The 13,061-nt window shown below is 37.1% G+C and overlaps 1 protein-coding gene across 1 annotated transcript; it reads left to right on the top strand.

Moving 5' to 3' along the window:
- Positions 1–9,093: 9,093 nt before the first annotated feature.
- On the top strand, positions 9,094–10,581 carry LOC149237585 (uncharacterized). Its single transcript, XM_089369325.1, has 2 exons — positions 9,094–9,271; positions 9,821–10,581. The coding sequence occupies exons 1-2, from the start codon at positions 9,094–9,096 to the stop codon at positions 10,579–10,581; spliced, it is 939 nt and encodes a 312-aa protein (XP_089225451.1).
- Positions 10,582–13,061: the final 2,480 nt, after the last annotated feature.

Here is a 13,061-nt window from a genome sequence, read left to right as displayed (position 1 = left end):
ATATGTCGCTACTAAGTTTCTTACTAAAGGAACCTATGAACTTCAAGACTGGAATGGAATCCCACTCGCTGAGCCCCGTAATGGGATCTATCTAAAAATGTATTTCACCTAGTGTTCTACTGGGCATCTACTTTGTAATATTATGTATATAATTTTTTATTCTTTTGGTGTGTCTAGATATTTTTGGCTTCTAAATCGTTATTTGTCTCATACACATCTCTGTTGATCCCCTATTTTTTCCATATTACTATCAGTTCAATCCCCATTTTTGACCTCTTTTTGGCACTATGGAACCTACCTTTTGCTAAGTTTACTATCCTAGTCTAGTCCCAATCCCCATTTGAGGTACATATTCTTTTGATTACATTTGGCTATTTGTTGGTAGATTTAAGTGGATATAAGTAGCATATTCTTAAACTAACTCATTCTTGGAATCGAGTGTAGACTTCTCAGCCAAGTGTGCAGGACTATACCAGAAGAAGCGGTTGAGGGACCATGACTCTCTATTTCAGTACTCAAATTCCACATGCAGATTGGTACTCAAACAACATAGTGGGCACAGAATCACGTGCTGTTGGATGGGGAGATCGAGTCAACCATGAGAAGAGCACATCTGATCTCAAAATCTTTGGTCTCCTTCCTGAAGATACAACAGACACTAATTCAGGGTTTGGTTATGAGGTTGTTCATCAATTTGAGCCAGTAGCTCAAACCAACTTGTTTTGAAGGAATAATATTGTTCAACTGTTATAAATTTTTATTTTTAAGTGTGAAGTCTAACTATAATCAAATGCCTATAAAAGGCGGGGATGTAATATGTCAAGGGGTATGATGAACTATTGAAATATTTTGCTGTGCAACCATGACTCAAGTTCTAATAGAAGTTCGTTGTGACACTTTTGCTCTGAATTCCAATGGAATGTGTTGAATGGAAAGTTGATGCTCATGTTTTAACTTTGATTACAACCATTTCGTTACTGTAATTTAAAGGCCCCCAGGTGTGGATGGGCCCACCCATCTGGGTTAGCTTTGTATTTTCATTAACAATGTCACTATGAAACTAGTGCAATTAATTTCCTTTTCCATTATCAATCAGTTTAATTGCATTAATTTATTTGATTGATTAGTGTATGGTGTGTGAATGATTTCGAGGTTCTTATTATTTACATAATGGGAATTAGATTTTGGTGTGAACTTTGTGTGCCTCCCAAACTAGAGTTGTATCGTTACCTTGAATTACTCTCATATTAGACATATTGCATGATCACTTGCTGAGTAGAGGGAACCAGTACTTCTAGACAATGCCGGCATAATTATTTAAACTCTTTAACCCAATCTTAATTGATTAAAGACAGATTGGTTTATTCGCCAAACCTACCTTTTTTTCTCTGGGAAGACCGACTCAAATCAATTCCTTGTCTGAGATGTAGCACAGAGTAGGCAACCCAAAATAGGTGGACATTGCATTGATTGTTCAAGATGTTACGAATAGAATTAATGAACAAGGTAGGAAGTCATATTACTTGCACAGATGATTGATTGAAACTCGCTTCATGTCAGCTTATTCTTCAAACCTTTGGGTCCATGTGTTGTAGGTTGGAGCAAAGCATTGTAGGAACAATTTGTATGTGAATAGCTACTAAAGACCAATTATTTAGTTTACCTCCCCTTCTCATGTAATTTCCAATTTTTTTAGCTAGCTGAAATGAGTGCTCTGCTCTATTTTGTGCAATAATTAGTCTCCTTGGATGATTGATCTTTTCTTGGTTCATAAGGTTCCGGTTACCCATTGTGTAGTTAAATCATTGCTTCAATGTTGTATTAGCATATTGGTTGTGAGTAATGATATCCATAAGTCAAGATTGGTGTGATTCCAGAAGATTTGTGTAATTATATAGCTAGGATCAGCATTAAGATTTCTTCCACTAATCAGATCCTATAAGTAGTTGATTTGAAGTTGGGACAGTAAGTAAGTAAGTGATAAAGTGAGACAGAGTAAATCCTCCAAGTTAGTACTTAACTCCTGAGTCTTGGTAAGGGAACATTAAGTACAGAATGATTGTTGGTCAAAGATTGCTAGGATAAACTACTCATTTGCCTACAAGTTGGATGGTTATAAATTTCTTCAGGAATGAATTGTTATTTTCAATCAAGAGCTTAATCTGTTAGGTAGTCACTAATACAGTTTGTTTGATTATTTCAAGTAAAAACAACCATTATCTTAGGATGCTTGTTGAGGAGTGATTGATTGGTTTTCGCATAGGGAGTCTGGTACCAACATTCAGAGATTTGATTAATGCTGTTTGGTGTGGATACAAATCTGCTTTCTAGAGATACATAGTTTAGTACAGATTTGAATATTGAAATTTGTAAAGGTTTTAGATTGAATTTGATTGTTGGGTTTTCTCTTGACAAATTATATGATTTGATTTACAAATAGTTATCATTCCATAAATTGTAAAAAAAGCAAATCATCAAACTTTGACCTGACCCTGAACAAAGAGAGTGCAAGGAAATTCGTGCTTACGAACCCCGGGTTGACAATTAATATTAAGGGATTCAATCTGATCATTTAAATCTCTCAACATTTTGGCGCCGTTGCTGGGGAAGTTGTCATTTCTTATTCAGGTAACCATTATTATCAGAGTTTCAAGATCTTGTAGGACTGTCAGAGGGTGGAGAGAGTACAGTAAGACGTGAGTGAAGAGCCACGCATCCACTTTTGTTGGGGTTGCTCCAAATTCTAACCGATCACTGTTTGTTCTTGATTTCTATTTTCCTTTATCTTTATGCGTAGAAGTACAGGTAGACCTAGGGACAGTAAAGGTAGATTTATTTCAAACTCTAAATTTCCTACAACTTTTGGATCAATTAATATACCTGTTTTAACCACTGCTAATCGATATGCAGGTTTAAGACACGAGGGAGTAAGTGTTGATGCCAACGTGATTTCAGATCAGGAATTCTTTGATCGAGAAGGAAGGATCATACAACAGGTTGTCTTTGACAACCCTGTAGAAGAACCAGTGGAACAGTCAGACCCCTTGGATGAGTAGTCCACCAACATCTACCGTGTTCCAATACCCCTGGTCCACACCATAATTAGCAAGCCCCAGCGGGTACCTGTTGCAAATATGGAACATGCAGATGGTGAGGACAGAAACCATGATGAACACCACGGAGAAGGGGAAGGCCCTAGATGGAATGTTAACCTGTTTGGAGGAAACCAAGAAGAAGAAGAAGTCACTTTCGAATTCCCTATCCTAGATGTGACTCGCGACATCAACATGAAGAACATTCTGATGGCATCTCTACCACTATTCTATGGTAAATCATCCGAAGATCCCGATGCATTTCTCTTTGAATTCGATATTTTATGTCGTAGTTATAATTACTATGAGGATGCACATAAACTCAAATTGTTTCCCACCACATTAAAAGATGCAGCCCTTAGGTGGTTCATGAGTCTAGGGCAGCATACCATATACACATGGGATGATATGAGGTCAATTTTTCTTAAAAATATCAAGATTTCTGCAAGAGTAGGGACATTAGTGATATCCTTAGGATGCAGAAAACTGAAGACGAAAACCTAGAAGAGTATCTTGAGAGATTCTTGTACAACTTTCATAAATCCCGTGGAAGCACCCTAGACCAAAAAATCATCAGAACTGTGTTCCTAAAAGGGCTAAGAGACGATTGCATAGAAACATTGAACTTTCTTAGTGGTGGGGACATTTACAAGAAATCCTTTGCTAAAATCATTGACCTTTGTCACACCTACTCTAGAATCCAAGCTAAAGTAGGTAAAAAGCTTCGTGAACTTCGAGACAATTCTTGAGACTATGTGCAAAAGAAGATTGTAGCTAATGCTATCACCAGAGTTGAGCTGGGGAACCTATTAGAGAATTTCAAAACTGACATCTTAAATACAATCAGTGACCAGCTTGACACCATGAAAGTCAATCAAAAGCATGAGGCTGAAAAGGCAGCCATGGCGATCTTTTGTCCCAAGTGTAGGCATAAACATGCAGAGAGGGAATGTCCTCTGAATTCCATAGAAGTCTGTGGGATCTGCACTCTAGAGCACCCAACCGAGAAGTGCCCATCACTTCTCGATCTACAAGCCATTTACAAAGGCAATACCAAAACCCTTGACCAAGCTCAAACAACCAAAAGACCCACCTAGAAAGGTCAGAGTCAGAGTTCATTCCCAGACTTGAATTTTCAAGGATATAGCCAAACCTAGCCTTGGACCTTTCCTGCATCTTACCCCCCTTGGGCTGCTCAACAACCACAAGGTACTGCTTGGAACTAAAATTGGAGAATGAGTCCTTATGTTACCAACTATCAACCCCAATTCTACACGCCTTATCCAAATATGCTGAGAACTTCATATAATCCATCCATGCAAACTTATCAGCAGGCATATAACCCTAACATGTATCAACAACCTACACAGCTACCACCTCCTCTGCATCAATTATTACCAGCGCCTGCCAACACAACACCTCCTATACATCAATTATTACCTGCACCTACTAACACACCCCCCCCACAAGCACCAGCTAATATAAACCCACCACGACCTACACTGTTGCCTGCACAACCTGTACCTAACCCAAATCACAATAGGACACCTCAACCTGTGCAAAACATAGACATCCAACCCTTTCCTACATACATGATCACAACCATTCCTATGAACGAAATCTAGTTGCGGTCAGGAAAAATAGTGAATAAAGGGAAATCAACTGTGGTTATTCAAGAAGAGGTGCCCTCCCCGTCATCCGAAAAACATTCACAAAATGAAAACCAACAAACAACGGAAAAAGAGTTAACTGAACCACCATACCCGGAGAGACTAATAGTAAAGAAACAAGAGGTCTCGCTTGAATATGACCTGGAAAATGAGCTTAGGAATGTCTGTATTAAAATACCACTTTTACAAGAAATCTGAGACATCCCTATATACACTAAAATTGTCAAGGATCTCTACATCAAGAAACTAGGGAGAAAAGGGCATAAAAACCAGAATGTCAAAATTATGAGTCAAATGTCCACGATGATTTCAGACATGCCTGCCAAATACAGTGACCCTGGAAACCCCATCATCACTATCGAAATAAATGGAGTGCTTCTGCCAAATACTCTTGTAGATTTAGGGGCTGCAATAAATGCAATGACTTATGAAACAATGACATCACTACAGCTGCCTAGATTGAAAACCACCCCTATCCTTTTAGAGATGGCAGATAAATCTGTTGTCAAACAAATAGGATCCTTGGAAGATATAATAGTCATTATTTCCTCCTAGAAATATCCTATAGGCTTTGTAGTAATTTCTCAAAAAAAAGTCTAGACCTGGACACCCTGTGGTCCTAGGAAGGCCATGGCTGGCAACTATAGATGCCGCCATTGGATGCAGAAATGGGGAAATGACCATTTCAAATGGATCTCACAATAAAATGTTGTCCATCTTTCCACCTGCTCAAATAGCTGCCAAAGTACCAATATGGCTTGAAAATCCTTATGGAGACGAAGACTGCATGTTTCCATTATTAACATTAGAACAGTCTAGAGGTCTCCAAGAACACTCTGATGAGCATGTTTTGCAGCAGTTTCTAGCTGATAGTTCTTGCATCAATTATCCCATCTTGTTTAATGGTTATCAGCATGTGTTTAGTGATGAGTTTTAGGAAACCTGCCATCCAGCTGTCTTCGCCTCATTTGCAGCCATGGAAGGAAGCCAGGAGCTCACCACAGAACCTGTGGAAATATTTGAAGGGAAAATTCTACATATTGGCACAGGATTGACTGCAGAACAAAAGCAGCAGTTGATGAGTATGGTTCGAGAACAAACTAGAGCATTCACATGGGATTACTTGGATATGAGAGGTATACATCCAAACACTTGCATCCATCATATTTACACAAACGAAGAAATGAGACCTATTTGGTAGCCACAAAGGTGGATGAACCCAACATTGAAGGATATCGTTAAAGAAGAGCTTCGAAAACTTTTGGCCGCAGATTTCATTTAACCCATTTCTGATAGCAATTTAGTATCACCTCTAGTAGTAGTCCCAAAGAAGAACGGAAAATGGCAGATCTGTGTTGATTACAGAGAATTAAATAAAGCCACCATGTACGATTATTTTCCATTGCCTTTTATTAACCAAATTCTTGACATGCTTGCAGGTAAGAAATATTTTTCTTTTCGAGATGGCTATAGCGGGTACAATCAAATACAAATAGCTGAAGAAGACTTGGAAAAGACCACCTTCACATGCCCATGAGGTAATTATGCATATAAAGTCCTTCCCTTTGTGTTGAGCCTTGCAATAGGTATGTATTTACTCTTGATTATTGTCTTTTTCCTCCTTTCTTATCCATTTTGCGCCATGATATAATAACATATTGATAGGATTTTGATAAGGAATGAATAAAATTGCTCTTGATACAATTTGATCGACCAAACTAACTCTCATTACTTTTTATGTAGAAAAATAGCAGATGGAATAGCTACTATCCCAATGTCAGAACAACAAAAGCTAATCAAGGGAAATGAGACACATCATGTGCGGTCGAACCAAGGAATGAGTCAAGAAGATCAACGCGAGATAGAAGAATTGTCTGAAGATAGCATTTATTTGTGAATCCCTCAGGATCTCCTGATCCTGAGGGATCACATTTATCTTTTTCCTTTTTACTATAAAAGGGAAGACTGAAGAGGGATCTCTCGTCTTTTACTTGGATTGTAATTTTAATTTACAAAAGTGTGACTCTGAAGGACAATATCGTATTGTAATGACAAGTGAATTTGATGATTAATATACAACTTGCATTGTTGTTCATTTGGATATTCTGAAATAGCTAAGCAGTGTTCGCTAGTGGCTAGGGCCCGGTCTCTGGTGGATCTTACTGTTGTTCCTTGTTTTATGCATTTTCCATTTCCTGCAATTTTATTCTGATTTACAGTTTTGAAGTTGATTTATTTTCGCTAATTTGGATTTCCAATATTCATTTCATTAATGAAAAATCCTAGTTAGTTTTATTTAATTCATATCGTGGATTGAATTAGTTATCATCTAAAGAATCATTTCTGGTTAATTAAAGAATAAAGTGTGATTGATTAAATTTTTTCCTTCTATCTAGTAGTTTAAGTCCAGCTGAAAGAGCTAAGTTAATGCTACGGTGCTTTCGGTTGATTATCATTTGAATTTGGTAGATTAATATTGAATTACGGTTTTGTTTGAGATTGAGTCATGATGCTTAGATGAATCATTTCCTTTAAAGTTACAAGCTTGAGATTTATGATTGCATCCATTTACTCTTGTATTGAATTTAATTTCCTCGACCTTTAGACCTCTTAACACCATCTGTAGCTCCCTTTGATCTGTTAAAGATCCTGTCAACCCTAAAGACAGGAAAGGTGTCTATGTCATTCCCTGTTCCTATGGGGCCCCATACATTGGTGAAACTGGTCGTTCTATTAATTAGAGGATTAGTGAGCACTCAACAGACTTGAAGCGTCGAAGGCCCAAGTCCTAACCCTTGCAGAGCATGCTGAGAAAACTAAATGTCATGTTTGTATCGAAGAGGCTCAAGTTATCGCGAGAGTTGCGCAGTTTCACCATCGTAAATTTAGGGAATCCCTTGAGATCGAGAAAAGACCTATTAATCTCAATAGGGATAACGGTTGGAAGATTAGTAGTTTTTGGATCCCAGCCCTTTTGTCTCAGCCTCTTCTTCATTTTTCCTTGCCTTTCCCTCTCTGTGTGTTTAGCTGTCTGCTATTTTCATATGGTAATAATAGTTTAGTAATAATAATATCATTCTTTTAATAACATTAGACTAGTATTATTAGTGTTTAGTATAATATTACTATTATTTAATAATAGGAAAATTTTGCCAGAGAATTAAAGGAATAATGATATCAGTTGAGTCTCTTTAAATAATATTAATTAAATTTACCCTAGGCTAAGATTATTAATAATATTAATTTGAAGTTAATATAATAATATTAATTTGAAGTTAATATAATAATATTTCTATTAATAATATTAATTTAATATAAATTTGAAGTTAATATAATAACATTACTATTGATAATATTAATTTGAAGACTAAAAAATAAAAAAAGTAAATAAATAAATATTACCCTAGTTTATTATTAGATTAATAATATTTATTTGAGAAGTTAATAATTGGAATAATATTATAAAATTAAACTATGGTCTCTTTAAATAGGATTTACCATAAGATTAGAAAATATAATATTATTTGAATAATTTAGGACTTGGTCTAATCTAGTCGTTAGGAGTCTTTTTAACCGTTGTCCAATCAAATATAACCGTTGAAGGACCTGCATTCCCTATTTAACTGATCGCTAAGATTTGTTCCTCAACTTGTCCTGACGATGAACCACACTAGTTGGTTCGAAACGCATCGACAAATGATTCTCTATGTGATTTTGTCGAAATTACATAATCATGTATGGATCACAGAAGTCTAAACTCTTTAATAATTTCCTTGCACGAAGAAGCCACTGCAAAAAAGGTTCATCATTTCAAACGGGCACGCATGTAGGTCTTGAAGTTGAAGTCAAATCTAGTGTTTCTAAAGTGATGCAGGGATTCCTCAGTTATTTCAGTATTTTCCCAGATTAAGCATAACCGTAATATCCCCAGTAATCTTGGCATTTTTCTAAAAGCAAGCTTAGGGCTAGTTAGAGCTTAGGTTTGTAAAGTAAGAAAAAGTCTTGACTAGATGTCCCAGTTCCTTCTAGCTTCACATTTAGAACTTTCTAGTTTTTTCCCCACGTCCCTCTGGGCAAGGATCGATGCCTGTTCTACTCTGAAATCTCAGCGCTTGGAGGAGTTACTCAAGCAGCGACAATCCACTAAATTTCTCAAACTCTCAAGGTGTTCTACTTCGCCCCAGGGTTTTGATCCTCCATTAAGCAGCCAGGTCTCGAAGAACCAAGTTTCTGCCCTCAGATCTTGGGTTTCGGGCTATCCCCTAAAGATCTGCTTGGATTTGCATTTCGTCGATCCTAGCAGTTCGGAAATCTCCCTGGAGGTTAGATCGATGTCCCAGCCTACCAGCATGGACCGGGATATATCTAGCAGCAACCCCAGTTGGCCGATGTCTCATCCTGGCACTAAACCAGCCTTATCTATTGTGTCTCTGTCCCCTTCTCGACAACGGAAGTGCGATGGAAGCATGATGGCTCTTGCAAGTATATCCGTTTATGGTAAGCCTCCAGGTGAGAATCCCTTATGCGTTAATTCTCGTTGTAATGTTTCAAGTATTAATGGTAATAATATGGTTTCTAGTAATTTGCACGGTATAAACCAAGACTTGAATAATGATATTAATAAAAATAATAACATTAAAGAGAACGGTATTAATTATAATAATTATAATAACGACGATAATAATAATAATAATAACGACGATAATAAAAATAATAATAATAATAATAATAACCTTGATCATGGGAGTAATTCTCGCCCTCTGCCTCCTAGCAATAAAGTGGTCAATCTCTCTAGCTTTTCCTTTCCCCTGTCTACTTTCAGTCTCTTAAGTAAGGGTCTTAATTTTGCCGTAGCTCTTAAGAAAATTCTGGTTGAAGACATCATCTGCAGTGTGGAATTTGGTATTAGGAGCCTTCTTGATAAAACAAAGGACATGATTAGGAAAGATTGTGCCGTGGCCCTTAGGAAGGCAAAACCCCCCCGAAGTAATATCAGCAAAGATGAGTTTGAGGCTCTAAAAACCTTAAACTAGAATTGCGACATTGTTGTCCTAAAAGCCGATAAAGGAGGGGCAGCAGTCATCCTTAACAGAGATGATTACGGCACCAAGATGTTGGATCATCTTAGTAATAGTGGAAGCTACAAAAAGCTTTCCAAGAATCCTTTAAAGAAGGTTTCGAGGGCAGTTGCTCTTACTATAAAGTCATGTAATTCTACTAATTCTTTATCCCAAAAACTCATAGAAAGCAACCGCATCACCCCTAGGATCTACAGTCTTCCAAAGATCCACAAAGAGGGGGTTCCCTTAAGACATATTGTCAATACCATCGGTGGTCCTACTTACCTTCTTGCAAAATTTCTTGCCTTGAAGCTTAGACCCTTGGTTGGCGACACAGAGTCCTTCGTCAAAGACTCTGCATCGTTTGTTGATGTTCTTAAGAGGATAAAGCTTGATCCCAATGATATTTTGGTAAGTTTCGACGTGGTCTCCCTTTATACTTGTGTTCCCATCAATGAGGCCATGGAGGTTATCAATAGGCTCACTGACCCAGATACCGCTCGGTTAGTTGAGTTGTGCCTTACTTCCACCTTTTTCAACTTCGAAGGAGAGTTCTATGAGAAAACCTGTGGGGTGGCCATGGGCTCCCCCCTATCCCCGGTTGTCGCTAATCTTTTTATGGAGGATTTTGAGTCCAGAGCTTTGTCCTCAGCCCGTCTCTTACCAAAGCTTTGGAAGATATTTGTGGATGACACTGGTGTCGTTTGGTCTCATGGTCATGATGAGTTGGATCTCTTCTTCTGTCATCTCAATGAATAGTCCTCCCCCATTAAGTTCACTATGGAAAAGGAAGTCAACAGTTGTCTTCCCTTCCTTGATGTTCTCATCTCTAAGAATAATGATGGTTTCTTCTCCCACCAAGTATTTCGAGAAAAGACTCATACCAATAAATATCTCCACGCTAGCTCTCATCATTTCCCTCCTCAGAAGTTAGGCGTTCTCAACACGCTTACTACTCGTGCATTAAGAATCTTTGATGAGAAAAACATGGAAAAGGAGAAGGCTCATCTCCTGGATGTCTTTGTTAAAAATGGTTACAGTAGACACCTAGGTCAGAAAGCCTTCCTCAAGGCCCGGAAGGAGCCTTCTATCCATAAAGATCTTAAAGACCGGATCCTGGGGGTACACCTCCCCTACATCCAAGGAACCATTGATAGGATTTCCAGGATTCTTAAGAAGCACAATATTCCCTCAACCTTTAGACCTCTTAATACCATCCGTAGCTCCCTTCGATCTGTTAAAGATCCTGTTGACCCTAAAGACATGAAAGGTGTCTCTGTCATTCCCTGTTCTTGTGGGGCCCCATAAATTGGTGAAACTAGTTGCTCTATTAATCAGAGGATTAGTGAGCACTCAACAGACTTGAAGCATGGAAAGGCCAAGTCCTCATCCCTTGCAGAGCATGCCGAGAAAACTAAAAATCATGTCTGTATCGAAGAGGCTCAAGTTATCGCGAGAGTTGCGCAGTTTCACCATCGTAAATTTAGGGAAGCCCTTGAGATCGCAAAAATACCTATTAATCTCAATAGGGATGACGGCTGGAAGATTAGTATTTGTTGGATCCCAACCCTTTTGTCTAAGCCTCTTCTTCGTTTTTCCTTGCCTTTCCCTCTGTGTGTTTAGCTGTCCGCTATTTTCATATGGTAATAATAGTTTAGTAATAATAATATCATTCTTTTAATAACATTAGACTAGTATTATTAGTGTTTAGTATAATATTACTATTATTTCATGATAGGAAAATTTTACCAGAGAATTAAAGTAATAATGATATCAGTTGAATCTTTAAATATAACGAGTATCATCAAATGACAATTAAAATAGTAACAATAGTAATATTATTCCTTTAATTAAATTACCCCAATTATTAGTAAATTTACCCTAGGCTAATATTATTAATAATATTAATTTTAAGTTAATATAATAATATTACTATTAATAATATTAATTTGAAGTTAATATAATAATATTTCTATTAATAATATTAATTTAATATAAATTTGAAGTTAATATAATAACATTACTATTGATAATATTAATTTGAAGACTAAAAAAATAAAAAAATAAAAAAGTAAATAAATAAATATTACCTTAGTCTATTATTAGATTAATAATATTTATTTGAGAAGTTAATAATTGGAATAATATTATAAAATTAAACTATGGTCTCTTTAAATAGGATTTACCATAAGATTAGAAAATATAATATTATTTGAATAATTTAGGGCCTGGTCTAATCTAGTCGTTAGGAGTCTTTTTAACCATTGCCCAGTCAAATATAGCCATTGAAGGACCTGCATTCCCTATTTAACTGATCACTCAAATTTGTTCCTCAACTTGTCCTGACGATGAACCACACTAGTTGGTTCGAAACGCGTCGACAAATGATTCTCTATGTGATTTTGTCGAAATTACATAATCAAGTAGGGATCACAGAAGTCTAAACTCTTTAACTTATTTTAAAGCATTACTCTTTGGATTTATAGCTTGCACATATTGTGTACACTCTTGGAATAAAAAATACTCACTCAGGTTAATAATTAATGTGAGGCAATTAGGAGTTTTAAAATACACCATTTAGCACCCAACATTTTGGCACCATTTTCGGGGAGAGTGTTGCCATTTTATAAAGAGTGATGTTTGTCTACTGAGAGAGAATTGGGTATTAAAAACGGGAGGTAAGAACCTGCATAACGAGCGAGTAAAATGCTTGCTCCTCTGCCCGCTTTCTAGCAGAATTGCGTAGGAATTTAAGGTAGAAATGAACGTTTGTATTTTTGTATGAATGACTAAGAAGAAAAGACCAGAAAAAGATATAATTCCTCCCCCCAAACCTGAAAAATCTAAGGGACCAGTGACCCTTGGACGATCAACCTTTATTGACGAAATCATAAGAAAAGTTGAGTCTCAGTCATCAGTAGGACCCCAAACTATTGCTACCAGACACCCTATTGTTTCCCTTCAGGCCACAGGATCACCATCTGTAGCTAATGCTGAGATTCACAGTAAGACTGAAGGGTCTGAACAGAGTTTTCAAGATATTGAAAATTCACAACCACGCCCTTCACAAGAAGGGAATTCTTGCAACCTCCATGAAGGAGAAGGAGAAATAGGTAATCTTGAAATTAAATCATCAGAACCTAGATCTCCTGAAGTAGTGATTGAACAGAGGACACCCAGTGTTCTGGATCGAGGTAGCACTGTTAAAATCATTCCAGCCTCTTCTGGACATCCTAGGA

This window comes from Pinus tabuliformis, chromosome 8, assembly GCF_031772625.1.
Source record: "Pinus tabuliformis cultivar Carrire ecotype Pingquan chromosome 8, CPIR1, whole genome shotgun sequence".
NCBI classification, from domain to species: Eukaryota; Viridiplantae; Streptophyta; class Pinopsida; order Pinales; family Pinaceae; genus Pinus; species Pinus tabuliformis.
The sequence above is the reverse complement of the archived record's forward strand: the minus strand, read 5'-3'. Positions and strand labels throughout refer to the sequence as shown.

Coding starts and splice junctions, on each gene's coding strand:
- LOC149237585 (XM_089369325.1), top strand. CDS start 9,094: ATGTCCCAGCCTACCAGCATGGACCGGGATATATCTAGCAGCAACCCC. Junction 9,272..9,820: donor CGTTTATGGTAAGCCTCCAG/GTGAGAATCCCT, acceptor TTGTCCTAAAAG/CCGATAAAGGAGGGGCAGCA.